At 40.3% G+C, this 18,445-nt stretch overlaps 1 protein-coding gene across 4 annotated transcripts in view; it reads left to right on the top strand.

The window, feature by feature from the left end:
* The first annotated feature begins 7,440 nt into the window (after positions 1–7,440).
* mon2 (MON2 homolog, regulator of endosome-to-Golgi trafficking) overlaps positions 7,441–18,445 on the top strand; it is a 144,092-nt gene continuing 133,087 nt past the window's right edge. For all 4 annotated transcript variants that reach the window (XM_084335422.1, XM_084335420.1, XM_084335421.1 and 1 more), the window contains exon 1: positions 7,441–7,710. In XM_084335422.1, coding sequence (XP_084191548.1) covers positions 7,603–7,710 — 108 coding nt within the window. In that variant the 5' untranslated portion in view covers positions 7,441–7,602. The remainder of the gene's footprint in view (positions 7,711–18,445) is intronic.

Genomic DNA, 18,445 nt, shown 5'->3' with positions numbered 1-18,445 from the left:
TTTCTGCTTTGCACTATATAGTATTGTACATTAGTACACTGCATAGTATTGTATATTATATGGTAACTCAGTTACATCTGTCACAAATTTCCCCAAGGGGATTAATAAAGGAATATCTTATCTATTCTGCATCGAACATTGTACATATGTCTATACTGAACACTGTGACCTCATTTTCTACTTCTAAATTACATGCTATACTATGTTATTTGATACTATCTTGTCTAGCACAGTCTCTGGAGCGTAACAGTAAGAAGCATTTTGTATGAAAGTATTCTGTACTTCTGTATGACAACTATTAAAGAAACTTGAAACTTGAAACATGGACTCGTTGCTTACTGGACCGGCTAGATCTGTGTTAACTAGCGCAAGTGGTACCTTTACTTTTTCTGTGGGACTTCTGTTTCTTGAGTGAACTTCCCCTTTATGCACACTTCACATTCTTTGTCAGGTCTACGCTTTTCACCTTTAATGTGCATGCCTTCTGTCACTGCTTGCAGTTTCAGTAAATCCTCGTAATTACAATGACCAATGATCTCATGCCATGTCTGAATATCGTGACTGACAGTCACATTACACATATCATTATTATTACACTTGTCATTCTTATTACACTCTGTTTGTAGATAATACATTCTCTTGTACACCTCTATGTTAAATTGCGTACCGTCAGGCTCTACAAGAACATCTTTACCTTTATTGAAGAACACTTTGGCACCGTTCGCAGTAGCAGATTTTACAGAGAATAGTTCTTGTGGGAACGAGGGTATGTAGAGAGCGTTCTTTAACGTCACTGTACACCGGCGCCCCTCACTGTCTATGAGGCATACCCTTGCGTCTCCTCTCCCTTGCGCCAACCCGAAAGTGTGCTTCCCGTCTGCTAGCTCCATGTTGTGTCTCTCCGGCTCGAAGGTGTTGTCAAAGTGACTGGATGTGTGTCTTCTGAGGCCTCAAAGTTCCGCAACTTGGCCTTGAACTCTCCCAGCGACATGTCCGCTGAACCGTGTGTCACCAGTAGTGTGCACGGTTTGTACAGCTCCGGTAGTCCTCTCATAACCATCGCCATCATTAGTCCATCGCTTGGTGCTTCTCCTGCACTCTTAAGCGCCGTAATGATCTGCTCAGCTCTGATGACGTATTCGGTCACAGTCTCAGTGTGCGCCTTCTTCAGCGCGGTTAGTGTTATGTAGAGGGATACGATTCGGGGTCTTCCCCGTCCGATATAATGTTCTCTCAACACTTTCAGGCTCTCTCGGCCTTTGTCCTTAGTGTCGCGGAATATCAGCCCCAAGCTTGTGTCGTCTAGCAGTGGTGCTAACTCACAGTATGCGTCGGCATTTTGCTTGGTGTCCAGGGCTCGCGCGGCCGCCATTACTTCTCCCGTGGGGGCCGTCAAGATCGTTGTCTTCAGTCCCACGTCCATGCAGCACAATATTTGCTCTTCCCAGAGCTCATAGTCCTCTGCTCTTCTGTTGAACGAGGGCCATTTGCTCTTTCCTTTGGTCGCCATCCCTTTTTGATGGTAGGCGTAGCTTTAGCTCCCGTTAGCTTAGCTTTAGCCACGCGGTGCTCCCGGTGCTAAACTAGCCTATACTTTAGCTAAACTTGCTACCCTTATTATTTCGCCCCTGCGTGATCTGGGCCCATAACCTGTTGACACTTGACAGATGTTGGCTATGGGGCGACAATAACTTATCATGACGACAAGCTCCTCTCACTTCAGCCTTTAATCGGCGTAGTTTATTATCACATAATGGTACACAGTACATGAGACCTTCTCTCTGTGGGAGGTAGGTGGGAAGAGACAGAGAGGGAGGGAACAATCCCTTAAATACCCTCATACCTGGCACCAGCGTCAATAGCTCCGCCTATAGCGCCCTCTTGTGGAAACAGTTAGACAGTTACATGCAATCGTATACATCAGGGGTGGCCAACCCGCGGCTCGCGAGCCGCATGCGGCTCTTTGCCCGTCAATGTGCGGCTCTTCCATCCATAAAAAAAAAAATAATAATAATAATTATTTTCTTTTTTTTTTTACTGTTTTTTTTTTTTTTACTTTTTTTTTTTTATGTCACTCATTCCATAAGGACGTAGAATAAACATTTACAATTTTTTTTTAAATGGTCCATTTGCATGTTCTTGGTATCTGAATCTAGGGACATATATGGATCAGTGTCAGAAATAGTGTGTCTGTTACTAGGCTTGAGTAAATTGTAATGAACCAAAGGAGAATATCAATTCTATTTAAAAAAAAAAAATTATCTTTGACTGTAAATAACACCATGCTAAAATTGACCAGACCTGAAAAATCTAAGCAAATGAATAAAGGGAAGATGATTAAACAGAAGGTTTTGTAGATACAGTACTGAATTTCCATCTTTTTTATAATGTAAATTTCTCCACCATTTTTCATCATATTGCAACACCGTTTTTTGCAAGACGTTCACAGAAAGGTAGAGAAACTAACTGCGTTCTGTTGTATGGCAATAACGTTCAGGTTTGTGGGAGATAATCCCAAAAAATAAGAGAAATTAAAAAGTAAATCCAGAAGTCGGATGATTGACAGGGGCTGGTGTGAGCTGGGTAGGGTAGTTTTTCGAAATTTGAAAGCCCTGAGTCTCTTCCTTCAAAAGACTACACTCACTTTTGGCTGTGCCACTTCCTCCTGTCAATATGCGCCGGTTTCCGACTCAATGCCCTGAGATTTCTATAATCTTATATTTCACTAATAACAGTTAAAATAATTGGTAAACAAACATAATGCTGAAAATATACACTTTTACTGTATATCTCGGGCTTAAGAGGTAACCCTGTGAGGCCCAAATTAAAAAGAAATTAGCAACTTCAGAGGCCAGAGGGTGGGACATATAAACACATTTACTATCAAATAGCATTGTGAGGCTGAACAACAGGACCAATTGACTATACATGTGCTTAAAGGGGAACTATCTTATAAATGGCTTTTTTCAGTGTTTACCATTGTTTCTTAGCTATGTGGACTTATATTAATAGGATATATGTCTCTAATTCTCATATTGGCGAATTCTTCCAATTCTCCTCTCACAATATTCACCCTCACTGAACTGAGTCATCTGAAAATGTGCATATCTGTGATGTCAGAGATTTCTCAGCTGCATAATAATGTGGCACTGTGGCAGTTGATGTGGCAGTTGGCACCAGGCCACACAGTGGTTGGAGCCCAGCCTCAAAACGGCTTAAGATCTTGAGGTAGAAAAATGCGGTTTTTAGTACTTGATTAGAAATACAAAACAATGCATTTTTTTTGAAAAAAACCTAGGTGTTCCATAGACTCACAGGAATTGTGTAAAAGTGCCCAAATAGTGAAAGAAATAGTAAAATAGTTCCCCTTTAACATTTTTTAAATAAACATTGTTTTTTTAAATGGCTAAAAGTGATTTTGTAATTTTGCAACCGTGGGTCTCACAGGGTACTTTTAACCCTGTGAGGCCCAAATAAAAAAGACATTAGCAACTTCAGAGGCCAGAGGGTGAGACCTATAAACACATGAAGGGTGCCGTGACTGAAAAAAAAGGTTGAGAAACGCTGGTATATGGTGTGGCTCTTTGTGGTACCACAGTAATTTTTTTGTGGCTCTTAGTCTCTGACTGGTTGGCCACCCCTGGTATACATCACATAACTTTAACAGACACTAGGTGGAACTAGAGTTTATTACGTCTCAGGGGGGACTATATGACTCTAGGTGGAACTAGCGTTGATTACGTCTCAGGGGGACTATATGGTTCCCAAAGTCGGGGTCGCGACCCAAAGGTGGGCCGCGAGCAGCCACGGATGGGCCGCGAGATGATTTAAAAAAAATAAAATAAAAACAAAAATAAAACATTTTTTGTCAGGCCACTGAACTTAGAAGCAGGCCAGGACAGTGTTTCTAGTTGTATTCTAAAATTCTATTCTATTGTATTCTAAAATGTGACTATATGGTTTTATATTAACTTAATAAATAAACAAAAACTAAAAATCTACTTATTTCAACGAACATTTCAAACTAAATAACAGATTATGCACATAAAACGCTGAAAACAACCGAAGCAACAATAGTATTTTAATGAGGCTATTATTATTATCATTATTATTTTGCAACAAGTTAGCCCTCTCATAAATAGCACATATAAATGAATAACTAACTTGAACTAACTTAATAGGATTGAAGTGATATTTGGCTTAAAAAATCGGTCGCATGGCAAAAAAAAAAAAAAAAAAAAGCCAGACGATGTGCATTGGGCCGCGGCTCTCTGACGCCTTATTTTCTGGGCCCCGGCCTGAAAAGTTTGGGAACCCCACTATACGACAGGTGGAACTAGGATGGATTACGTCTCAGGGGGGACTATACGACACTAGGTGGAATGTAGAGGCTTACTTTGATCTTTAACGTTGACTATTATCTTATATTATTATTATATTATATCAGATGATAAATAAAAAATACACGCTTGTAAAGGCCTGATGACAAGCGGATGGAGCAACTTAACAACCATGCACTCTGCACTGGGCTGTTTCTCTCCTCCTCCTCCCCTCCCCTTTACTACAGATGTCCCTGAAACAAAAACATGAATGATACGTTTGTAACACAGCAGGCTCATATAGGCTAAACATTTTCATATTTTTCTTGTTTGCTTAATGTTAATCACTGGAAACACACACACACCAACCAACTCTCTTCCTCGCGACTTTCCCTCACAGCTGATCTGAGAAAAAAAGACAAACGCGCAAACATACATTTGCTGGTCTGGACTGGTCCTCTGAGCTCCTCTCCAGTTTAAGTCTGACATATTGACAAATCCTCTGCTATTGTTGTGTAACATGTCACCTAGTCTCAGTCTAGAGTCTTCTTTCTCTGCTTCACGTGAAGTTAAATCAATTCTAGAAGTGAAACTGAAACTTAAGCTACTCTGTACTGCAACTCTTCTACACATATAGCTCTGCTCTCCACTGACACTTTGTTTATAATGTTGTCTGGCTAAGTACTGATAACACACTTAGTATTTTACAAATGAGAGTTTTTCATTTGATATGCAAAAATGAACTAAACGTTTTTACATATTCTTAAAAAAGAATTTAATTTACATACACCAGTGGGCAAGTAATTTACTCAGTGGATGCCTGAACACTGAGTAACACCGGTATCACTGAATATTCGGTATAACTAACTATAACTTGGGCCCAGTCCACACGAACGCAGGGTTTTATGTAACCGTGATTTAATGTTCGCGGTTGCACTGTTCGTCCACACGCAACCGGGTTTTTGGAACACTGCGACCGTGATCATTTAAAACCTGAGTCCAGGGTGAAGTTTTGGGCGAATCCCGGTTTCAGTGGTTGCGTGTAGACATAGTAACCGAGATTATTTCCAGTGTTTATGGCAGAGCTGTCGCAAGTAGCGTTATATGAAAATGATTGTAACAAACTTTTGTTCGAAACGCATCGTCCAGATATTATCGTGGCCACCATCACCAGTAAACAATCAATAGTGAGCGATATCGGGGGTCCCTGATGTAGACAAAAGTATTTTTCTGGTCTCCATCCCCTTAACAATTGTTTGTATTGAGCCGTATTGTATTGTACCCATTCTGCAATCTGTTAAATAAAGTTTTCATCCATTCATTCTACTAGCGTTAACGTTACTAGTACAAACAATCAATAGCGAGCGATATAACAACATTAGCCAGACTGCTATATCAACAATGTTTGTGTCCAGAAAGATAGTCTCCCCATGTGTAACGTTATTAACTTAGGTTGGAAATGACAATTATCTATTAATTAATGATGTGATGATTAAAGTATTTCCACTCCATTCCACGATACCAGCGCCTCACCAGCTAACCACGTAAGCTAACAAAATCAGCTATCTTTGTACGCTATGCACGCTAGCCGCAATGCTAACTATTATAATGGTAAATCCCAATCACATTAGCATGTAAGCTAACAAAATCAGCAATCTTTTTGTGAGATTAAACTCTCTCTCTGATTGGTTGAAATGGCCTTCATGTTCGCCACCTATTGCTTTGGCATTGTACTACATGTATATTACATCACTCTGTAGCGGATTTTACAGTTGCGTGAGTATGCGGTTATTTTTTTAAAACCACTTGTGTGTACAGAGGATTATTTTTTTTAAAACCTCTGTGTCAAAAATACCTGTGATCGTGTGGACTGGGCCTTGGACTACTGTCTGTTCAAAATAAATTTAAATAAACCTTTTTCCTGTTCTACGAAACTCGTACCGAACTGTGGCCGGAGGAAGGATGTTAGGAAGCATAGGAAGAGTTATAGGAAATATGGAAATATAGGAAGCATGCTAAGCATAGGAAGCATGTTAGGAAGCATATGAAGGGTATTAGGAAGCTTAGGAAGGGTGATAGGAAGCATGTTAGTAACAGGTCCCAAACACAAAAGGGTGGGGCTTATTTAAATGATGGGAATTCATTCATACATAACGGTTTTTAATGCATATATCGCAACAATAGGTTAATTATGGCATTTCCATGTTGTAAACAGGTGTCAGTGTGCCGATTCAATGAGGCTCTAAGCAGCAAACCTGTGTAGTATTGCTTTCTTGTGTTGAAAAGGTGTAACTTTTACTGAATATGTGTTTCAATGGACAATGATGGGAACTAATTCAAATAAAATACTTGTTGTTGACTGTTTCAGCATGCACTTCCCTGGTCTGCTGTCAGTCTATGTGGTCAGTTTCATCCACCACTGCCTTGCCCTTGTAGTTGACACATAATATCCTCCCAGGCTACCACCTGGTGGGTATAAAAAAGGGAGATTTTCTGTGGCTTCAAACTTTAGTTTATTGTGAGCTATGAACTACTATTACTATTCTAAATGACCAAACCCAAGCACAGTGGAAGAAAAGCTTTATAAACGCGAGGAACCTGAGTGGCACTGCACTGCAGGCATGCTATACTAATTTATTATACTGTGATTTTCACTTCTGTAGTTGGCTCAGGCTCCATATCACCAGAGCTATTTATTACATGGTAATAAATGGTTCCGCATAGCACCATGAACACTGCAGGACAGGATGCATGTGGTGCCTGCCTGTCTGGGGACCCCTAACCTCGTTCCCAGTTTTATCTCTGTGATAGGGGACCCCAGGGCCAGGGGCACCCTGATGTAAACAAGACGAAAGTCTTTCTCTGGTCTGCATCCCCTTAAAAATTGTCTGTATTGAGCTTTACTGTATTGTATCCATTCTGCAATCTGTTAATACAATTTTCAATCAATCATTCAATCAATCAATCAATCAAACCCCGACCTGAAACATTGAAAGGTCTTTCTTTTCAGCATGACCCGGCAGAGGGCGCTGTTATCATTCCACCGAATCCATCCACTGTTTACGGAAGTCCAAGTGACGTGTCAAGTGAACGTAGACCAAAGCATTGTGGGAATGAAGCGGAGCTGGCAATGGTGACGGCTGATGGCGTGAAACCTGCAGCTATAATAACTGACACATATCTTCGATAGTGAATGGAATGTGAGCGACCGACGCCACTTCTCGAAGCGGATGTCTTTGGTGTTTGAAGTAGACACATTTTTTTAGTAGAAGACATCATCAAAATGTCGACGAGCAGTCCCGAAGCGGTGAAGAAATTGCTGGAGAACATGCAGACGGATCTGCGCTCTCTGTCCATGGAGTGCAAGAAGAAATTCCCCCCAGTCAAAGAGGTTAGCTAGCTCGCATTTGCCTTGTTTTTATGAATTCTTTAAATCTACGAAATGAATGTGATTTCGTTGCCACGTCATCATCATCACAGGCGCTGCTTGGATGTGACAGTGATCCTGCTGCCATTCAAGTGTTGTTGGGTCAGTCAGTGTGATCTGTGATGCCAGCTCAGGGGTGTCAACACCGCCAGGGCCCCGATTCGGGGTTAAAAAATTAGGCTACTATTTTACTTAATACTCGTAATACCCCCCCGAACTGGTCTATACGAGATGTATGCACTGGACTCACGTTTGTCCGAACACAACTGGGAACATTTGACAGAACAAAGACCGGAGAACCACACAGAACCTCCAATCAGCCCCAACTAAAACTAAAGTGTTCTCGGTGCTACAGTGTACTATATCCAATGAATGACAAGTGTGTTACTTACAACTGTGTAACTGGGTGTGAATGGGTGATTATAGTCTCGACAATGGCCTGTCGTCACAAATAGTTTGGCCCACAACATGTTGCATTGCAAGATCAGTGTAAAAGCTTTGTATTAAGTCAAATGATTATTTGATGCAGGTAGGCTGTTCTAAGTCACAGCAGGGAGGACAACACACACAAGTGTGGTAGGATGTTTTGCTGAGGTGTATTGTGAGAACGGCCACTTGGCATTGTTTGGCCCACGTCAAAGATAACTAACTATGTTTACATCCACGGGTGCTTCCCTATAAATAATACGAATTATACACATTTACAGCATCACACATACTGTACTGTTAACAGATTGTAGTACCACCCCGCTACCCCCCCCCCTAAAAATGTAACAAAAAGACAGCAAAGAAATGCCACACCTCCCTCACACACACATCACTGTTGTTCACTCTCATCACAGAGCAATTACTATGAAATGAAAATGATAATAAGAAAGTTACAAGCTGCAGGGTAGTATGTGCTGTAAGTGCCATATTCATTATTATGGTCCCAAGACCAGGACCAGGATAGGACAATGTTTGGCACTTTGGCTCACATCAGACAGGATTTCACAGTACAAGTTAATTTCAATAACCTTGCTTGGACTGACTGCTGAATGCCACAAGTTGCTTTCTGTTGAAACACTAACATTGTCTGAAATGAATCACAGTTGAATGCTACTTACTGACCACATGTTATTGGTGATATGTCATGTGGTCAGTAAGTAGCATTCAACTGTGATTCCTTTCAGACAATGTTAGTGTTTACACTCTAAAGACATCACAAGACATTAAAGACAACAGTACGGTGGTGTGATGTCACGGCCTTGCACGGAATGTTTAGTCCTCTCTTCCAGTATGGCTGCCATAACCATTGGTAACCACTTCCAAAAGAAAATGCCTCAAGTCATTTCTATGCAGTGGTAGAGCAGGTAAAACACTGGAAAAGCATGATATTACTGTTCTACTTTGATTCGTTTACACAATCTAATAATAAGACACCAAATGATTATGATTATGAATGATTATTTTTACATGCACTAAATGAACAACCCGACTTGTGTTTTGTTAAGAGATCTATGTGTTGTTATCAACATGCAACAGTCTGCCACCTAGGGCCGTGGCGTTGGAGCATAGTTCATTTAGCTACATAGGGAACTTACCACATTCTCCTTTGAACAAACATTTAAAGGAGCAATAGGCGTTCCCTTTGATTTTGGGCAGAACTTAGAAGTATTTTCCCTTCCCAATTAGAACTCATCAGGATGCCTCCAAAGCCATGCCCCGCTAGGTAACTAGCAGGGGGCTAATGTGTTAGCAGCAGGCCTTTGTATACGTGTGCAATTGACCAAAAATAAATATATAATGTAATGTCTTGCATACACTGAATGTAGTTGGTCTACTCTCCATAAAAGTTGTGAAATGAAAGCTACGACTACGTTGTCTCAGTCAGTTCCCTTTTGTCTCTTGATTTCTCCAATTCTTCTATGGATCACGTCACTGTTTATTTACACAGTGAACGCGCTACACAATACAGGTCTACCCATAGTATTCCATTACATCATCATCAGACATATTGGTTGTCAAACAGGTGAATGTGTGATCCAATGACGGGTGAACAAACTGTGCTAATGGCATTGTAATACTGGTATGAAAGGCTTGACGCATCATGGAAATACTATGAATACTGCTATTGGATTATATTAACCCTTGCACTGAATAACATAACTTTTAACTGGGAATTAACACAACACTCTTAAACTCTAAAGTTGGAAAACATTGTTCCTCTTAAACTTAAAACAGAGTTATATGGTTCTTCATCTGAGGTACTCGTTAATGTTGCACTGTTTGTGTGGCTTTGTCGGCCTCATTGTCATTGGTAGGTGAGGTCAACGCTGCAGGGTAGTAGGTATTAGGCTACTATTAGTATTGGGTTCTGTTTGTTATTCTGAAACTTGGTTGTCGCAGCAAAGGAAAATAGGTAGAAAAACGCCCCTTAACAGTCCTCCCAGTTTCTTTGTTTCTGCTGTGAACTGAATATGTACCATCCTTGAGGTGGTAAAATGAGTTATCGCGGCTGACATAATGTCTGCCTAATGCCAGAAAAGCATACATTTTCACAGGCCCATGGATCTCCGCTGGCCTCGGGGGTTTCATGAAACCTCACACTCTGAATGTGCTGTGCAACAGCCCGGCTGGTGAACTGTTGGCCTGAAGCAGAATCTTTCACTAATATCCGTTTTCCACACTAAAGCAGTTTGAGGGACGGTTCAGAGCCAGTACCTAATCTGGAAACCAGTTATTTCTGGCGTTTTGAAGCCAAAGACCCGGCTCTGGGCTGGTTCCAAAAACCCGGCTCTGGGCTGGTTCCAAAGACCCGGCTCTAGGCTGGTTCCAAAGACCCGGCTCTGGGCTGGTTCCAAAGACCCGGCTCTGGGCTGGTTCCAAAGACCCGGCTCTGGGCTGGTTCCAAAGACCCGGCTCTGGGCTGGTTCCAGAGACCCGGCTCTGGGCTGGTTCCAAAGACCCGGCTCTGGGCTGGTTCCTGAGCGGCACCAAGCTGGTCCAGAACCACTGCTTACATGAGGTGCTGCAACAACATCAACTAGACCAACTTTGTCAAAAACACAGAGCTTCAGTTCAGTATGAACATGAACCACGTATTGCCCTTGATATACCTTTATATATCCTTGATATTAAAAACCGAAACTAACACTGTTCTAATTTAATTAGGAAGATTTATTAACATATAATAGAATTGTTATGCATTTTACTCTGCCAATTGGCAACCCATTCATATAGAAAACTCTTCTATTATTATTATTATGCTACTTGTCTATACTACTGTCTAGTGACTATGCTACTACTGTATGCCTATAGCTCCTATGCTAAATATGTCTATGCTATAGTACTATGTGTGGTGCATTGCCACTGACCAGTAGGCATGGTACAGTACTGGTAGGCTTGCTGTGCCGCGTTGCCTGTGTTGTTTCTCCAGTACATAACACACATGTGTAGGTGAGCCGAGACAATAGAGGAGTGCTCTTTGGGAGGCGTTACTTGGCTTGCTGGCGTACATTTCACAAGACACAACAACATGACACTGTAGAGGAAGTTGAGGCTATGCTGTACTTTGTGGGCATTTGGTTTTGGATTAACCATAGCTATTTTGTAAAATGCAAAAAGAGAGTGGAAGCGATTTGAGAGGAAGAGGGAAGACGGGACATCATTAATATGAATTAAGATCTAGCGATTGCATGTCCTATTTCTTGCCTAACATGTTGTCGGAAACATATTTGAGTGATTGGATTAAGGTGGTTGGATTAAATTATTGCCCGTACATTATGCTCCTTTCCCGGAGACGGACTGGATGGGCGTGTAGTGAGAAAGCAATGTGTGGACATTAGAAATAACATCACGTCGATTATGAAAAATCGTCGACGAGATATTGTTGCTCGATTAGTCATAAAATTTTTATTTTTTATTTTATTTTTTTTTGCACCTATACCTATCTTTGTGAAAGTGGCTTCTCAGCTCTGGTCCAGCCAGCTGAAGACTTCTTAGCTTAACATAACAGACCGACAGTACGTTTGGGGGAACTAATGGGATAACTGGGGATGTTGGTTGGTCCTGACAAGAGTCTCAGGGCTGGGCGATATAACGATAACGATAAATATCGCGATATATTTTAATAATCGATATCGAATATCGAAATGTAAAAAAAAATCGAAAAATTGTTTTTTTTTTTTTTTTTTTTTTTTTTTTTTATTAATTTTAATTTTTTTACCTGCAACAGGGCAGTTTTAAAACCAGAGACAGTGGACAGACTTGTCTTTCTTGCCTGCAACTTAAAGTAATGGCTTTGCTTGTCCAAATGACAATACTGACCAAATTCAGATTTCTTTTTCTCTTGTCCATTTATTTTGTTTGCTTTCTAATTTAAAATACAGTTTGAAACCGTCTGTACACAGTAGGCTATGTGTGCTAGCAGAACTAGACTCCAGTCACGAGTCACAGTGCACATGTGCGGTGGTTTGTCCACCAAAAAAGCGCCAAAAGATCGAAAATAAACTAGCAGAGCCAGAACTGTTCAACTCCCCTGGAGCCACAGCCAGCAGAGAAGCCGGTTTACTTTAGCTTTTAAACCAGCTGCAGCCTGAGAACTGGAGTGTGAGGGGATGTAACACTAAAGATGGCGGCAATGACAAAGAATTGCTGCAAAATAAACATACATCTGTTGTTAAAAAAAAAAAAAAAAAAAAAAAAAAAAAAAATTTATACTTATAACAATTCGATAATTATCGATATCGAGAAATAAAATAAAATTATCATATCGTTATCGCGATGTGATTTTTTTCCATATCGCCCAGCCCTCAAAGCAACTCTGAGGTCATGCTCAATGTCCAATCTGTTCCTCTGCTCTGTCTTCAGCTGGACCAGAGCTGAGAAGCCACTTTCACAAAGATAGGTAGTGAAAAAAAATATATATATATATATATTTTTTTATAAATATAATTGTTTTTCGATTAGTCGACTAATCGAAAAAATTATCGACAGATTAGTCGACTACCAAAATAGTCATTAGTTGCAGCCCTACTCGGCTGTGTGATTTAATTCAAGGTGGATCGCTGTTGTCGTTTGAACAACTTCAGATTTCATGGGAACTACCAATCCCCCAAATCAAGAATGTTTAAGATGAATGAAGTAAGATTTTGATTATTTGAAATATGGCCTGTGTAGACTAAACTATGCACAGAATTATGTCAGTCTACAAGGTCCGGATTCTACATGGTCCGGCAATGTAGACCTTGTAGACTCCACTACAGACCAATTATCAGTGAATGTTCATGCATTTTTAAGAAGGGCTACTTCCACAAAAAAACAAAGAACTCACCAAAACATCTCAGTAGCACCTTATCTAAATGTTCTATTTCATATGGAGATTCATATTTATTTATGTATTGCATGCATTTCTACATTTTATTTCCTATTTTGTTTATTCATCCCAGTATCTTTCTTTCTTATGTGTGGAATTCTACAAGGCATGTAGGTGTATATGTGTTTGAGGATGATATCCTTCAAACAGGCAATAGTGATGATATAATTTGGGCAGTGCTGAAGCTTCGAAGCTTCGAAGTATTTAAGACAGCCCCTGATGGCTACCTAGTTTGATGACTAACTGTAAATGTGATATTCTGTGGGTTGTATGTGAAGCATTGGCAGGCCGCATGTGTCTTGGTTAAAACAACATTGTGTCAGCTAAGTAAGCAGGGTTGTAGGTGATGTATTTGCAATGTTCACTATTCAAGATGGAGACGTATACAATCGTTTTGATTGAAACCTTTATTTATTTTCTAAATTAACATTGATGTTTTACCCTCATTTGCAATGTTGTCGAGATTACAAATTCAAACGATAAATTGGATACATATAATCTGCATAAATAGGACAAAACACAGGTGGAAAGAGGGGGACAAAATGAGTTAGATCAAATTAAATTAAAAACGGTTACATACTGACTTGAGAGAGAGAGGTTTGTGATCATGTTTTTAAATTGTCCATAGGGTAAGTGGAATATAGATGTTTAGTGTGAGTTGAAGATCATTCCAGGACACTGGTGCATCACAACAAAAGGCAGACCACGTTCAGACCACGTTCAGACTGAACTGTAAGCCAATTGCTTGAGCTGCTCAGATGAGGTCCATAATTCCAATCAAACATCATTGTGTTAATTTCCCACCAATGGCCTTAAAGATGAACCAATACCAATGTCTATTTCGTCTTTCTGATAGAGAAGACCAACGCACCTTATCATACAGGATGCCATGATGAGTGCGCTGCTGTATCTATCACCAGTTATGAATCTTAAGAGCAGAATGATAGACGCTCTCTAAGGTTAAAAGAGTGGACGACAAGGCAGCGTTTCTATGAATTACACCATAATCCAAAACTGACAACGGCTGCTTCAACAATCTTCTTTGCAAATCATAAGGAAGCTTGATTTGATTCTGTAAAATAGTATTTAGCAGCTTGCTAGTGAGATTGGCAATGTGGTATTTAAAAGTAAATATATATATAAATAATATTTATAATCAGTGACTCTCTCAATAAACAATCTGTTTAATAATAATAACACTTTATTTATAGCACCTTTTCATGCAAGAATTGCATCCCAAATTGGCATAATTATATACAGGCATACAATGAGCAGATAATTGATATTAAAACCTCCCTGAAAACGTGTAATATATTTCTTAAAATATATGTAACATTATAGAAGATTTTCAAAACAATTTTCAAAATATTTTTATAGATTTCTGTCATTAAAATCTATAAAAAAATATATTGTGATAGATTTATGTGTTAAAATGTCCAACCCCAAGAGGGGTTCCTGCACAGGTCCCACCCACTCCAGGGTCTGAGGCCCCACTTGTATTGGGACATAGAAAGAGTAAAAATAGACAGAATAAGAGCAGTGCAACACAATAGACATACATTAGCATAGACAGTGTATTAAAAGGCTATGGTGAAGAGGTATGTTTTTAGCTTACCTTTGAAAATGTTTAGAGATCTAGCTTCCCTAATGGCCATATAGAGTAGATAGATACTGTATATATACGTAAGCAATTCTAATCTATATTTCTGTATGCCAGAAAATAGCATACATTTAGTTTTACTAACATTCAGCACACGTTTAAGCCTCATGATGGCTTCCTGCAGTCCATCAAAGGAATTTTGGAGGTTATCCATTGCTAGCTGAACAGTCAGCAATACAATCAATTATAGTATAATCCGCATACAAATGGCCATTCAATGTAGACTATATTGTTCATATAAATAGTGAAGTGGACTGGGCCCAAAACTTTACCTTGGGCCACTCTATTAAAACCAATATACCTAGTTTTTGCAAGAGCAGATGATGGTCAACTGTCAATGCTTTAGACAGGTGAACAAAGAGGACAGCACAGTATTTTCTATTATTTAATGCAGTTTAAGTCATTATTGACTACGGTGACAGCTGAAATAGTACTATGATCTGCTCTAAAACCGCATTGGTGCCAGATTAAACGGGGTCATTTAGAAATTGGTCGATAGTTGTTTAGGTCCTCTTTGTCACCACTGTTATAACGGGGTCACATGTGTTGTTTTCCAACACTAGGGAAACTACCTCCGAAAATGGAGAGATTCAATATTATTTAATTGTTCTGCAATAATTGGAGCAGAGATCTTTATAAAAAAGGAATCCAATTCATCCTCCAAGTTGAACTCCTGGTATCAATGGCTTGCAATGCTTCTAATACAACGCAATTGCACATACCATCATCAGCAGCCAGGGCAGGCCCTGTGTACATTATGTCTTATCAAACTAATTCCCTGCATCTCCAGAGTGCTTGTTAATCTCATACCAAAATCACAGTCATCATACTTGATATGCATGGGCAGAGAATTTGTGGATTTGTTTTTATTCAAATAAGCTGCTTTCCAGAAATTGGCGTATGAGGTAGTGATGAGATAGAAAAAATAGTCTCACTGCAGAGTGCAGAGGTGCATTTTGTTCTAATCTGTTTGAATGACAGCCAATGTGATGTGTCACCACTACCAGAGAGTCTGGCACGAGACCAAGCAATGTTCCTCTCTTTAAAACAAGGCTGACAACTCCTGAGAACCATGGTGTTTTTAAAATGTTAAATCTCTTAAGCGGTGCCTATCAACGATTGAGCTAAATCAAGAGTAATTTTCAAGTTTGAAAACTCAACTGTAAGGTGTATATCACACAATATCAGTTAAGAACGGTTACGTAATGACGTGTCACGTGTCTGCTCTTGCCAGTGGAAAAGCAAACCGGTTCTTAGATGGTTAGCAAGTTGTACCAACTGCAAACCGGCAATAGCCCCAGCCCAGAGCTAGAAATAGTTTGGTGTTGGTGGAAAGGGGGTACAGTGAAGACTGTCCAGGGAGTCTCTTTCATGTAGATGACAACTGAACTCGGCCAGTATTTGATTAGGTCAGTCAGTAGCTCAGTCTGTAATGAGGAGGTGGATTTTGTTTTGAATCTAGAACCCCCTTTTCAATCTGATAAACTCTGGCCATGCTCACTTGGCCATGTCTGTCCTGACAAGCAGACTAGATACCAACAGCCACTGTTTGAATTAAAAGGATTTACTTACCACTTGGAAATACTATTTCAGCTTGGAGGACAGGGGTGTAGTGGTAGAGGGAAAGAAGCTCCAGATCTGTCCTTGTGGCTGGCAGGACAACAGTAAAAGGCCTCAGAATACATGAGGGAAGGAAGAAGTGCTTGGTTGAGGGAGTGCAGGTTTGCTGCATTGATCAGTGCTCCTTGAGAAGTCAAGTGGGTTGAAGTCCAGCGACAGGTGGAAAACCACAGTTTGCAGGATATCAGTAACCCTACCACTGAGGAGGAGAGAGAAAGCGCCGTAGGAGGGGATACAGATGGTACTGAGGCCAGCCTGCCAGTCAGAGAGAAGAGCTGTGTGCAGAAAGTTAAATGGCCTAGAGCAAATTAAAGGAAGGAATGGGAGACGGTTAACAGGGATTTGATTATGGTGTTATATGGGCTTAAAGGAACTGGTAAATAAATTGGAGAAGATGGGAGACATTATCCGAGTATGGTGCTGAAAGGCTCATTGATAGAAAGAGGGTGGAGAGATTACAATCAATTAGGTCCAGACGGCAGAGAGAAATGGAGAAATTAGTGAAGGAGAGGAGACTACTAAGAAAGCAGTGGAGAAAGGCTACAGTGGATGAGAGAGAGAGGGAATTCATGTTTTGCGGGAAGAGCTAAGAAGTTTGTTTGCAGGACTCAGGGCAGAACAACTAGGTGCTTGTTACACAGTGTTTTTGTGCTAGTTTTTATACGTTTTTGAATACGTTTGCTGTCCCTTTTACATAGAAATGCCGTTTTTGGCGGATACGTTGTGGCCCTACTGAAAACGCTAAATTGTGTTTTCCGTTTTGGAGTAGCGCCAAAACTCGCCGACAACATGTCGTGTAATCTGCACGGAGCCGTTGTTGCTCACCGCCCATGCGCAGTAGATACCATCTGCATGCCCTTCCGGTGACAACAGAGCTGTCCCAAATAGCTGCAGCTACCATGTGTTGTCAAGTTATTGTTATAAGGACCCCAGTCCAAGCTACAACAGTCTGCATTCCCTTAACAATTGTTTGTATTGAGCCGTATTGTATTGTACCTAGGGATGGGTACCTTTCACATTTGAACCGATACCGGTACCGGTACCTGTGAATCGATACCGGTACCCAACGGTACCTTTTTTCGGTACTTTAGTCTCAAGAAATGTAATTTACCTACCTCAGTCGTAAAAAAAAAAATCCAAACTTCAAATAACTACAATTTCGACAGTTTTCGGCTTGCATTGCTCCGACTGCTTTGTTGTTGAATCAAGTCAAATCCTAGGTAAGCATATATTGTGCGTGTGAACGTTGACATGAAAAGGAAAAAAGTAAAAAAAAAATTAATAATATTTTATTTTTTTTATTTTTTTTTTTATTTTTTTTTCGGTTTCTCACTTGATTCGATACTCGGTAGTACCGACGTGTTTCGGTTCGGTACCTCAAAAGTACCGAATTCGGTACCCATCCCTAATTGTACCCATTATGCAATATGTTAAATAAAGTTTACATCCATTCATTCTGCTAGCATTACCGATTGCATGAGCAGCTGGCTAACGTTAGCTATCCGACCCTGTTAGCTCAGAGCTCCTCTTTCAATCTTAACAAGCATTAAACAAAATGGCCCAGTCATCTATTCACATTTGTTTAATACACACAGCGTTGTCTCTAATGTTATCTAGCTACTGATAGCTCCCGATATCATCAGTTTGGTGCTGGGTGGTTAACGTGAGCTAGCGTTAGCTTCTAGCCACAATGCTATACTGTTATACTGGCATATTCCAGTCACGTTAGCATGTAGCTAACAATCCTTGCCGATCCTTTTTGAGACTAAACTATCCGCTCTTGGTGGTCACTTGTGTTGATGTTATTTTTGTTTCATCAACAAATGAGAGGCAGAACACACAGTGAATGTATCCGTTTTGTTTATTGCACTTTTATTACACTTTGCTGAAAAAGAAGTGCTGCATTCGGTAAATAGGCAAAGATGGCGGCGCCCGCCTTGTTGACATTTTCTTTGCAGGAAGTGTATTGGCACATTCAAGTTCTGATTGGTTGAAAATTGCCTTCATGTTCGCCACCTACTGCCACCTACTGCTTTGGCAGTGTACTACATCACTGTGCTCAG

This window comes from Notolepis coatsorum (assembly GCF_963971535.1).
Source record: "Notolepis coatsorum genome assembly, chromosome: 18".
NCBI lineage: Eukaryota > Metazoa > Chordata > Actinopteri > Aulopiformes > Paralepididae > Notolepis > Notolepis coatsorum.
The sequence above is the reverse complement of the archived record's forward strand: the minus strand, read 5'-3'. Positions and strand labels throughout refer to the sequence as shown.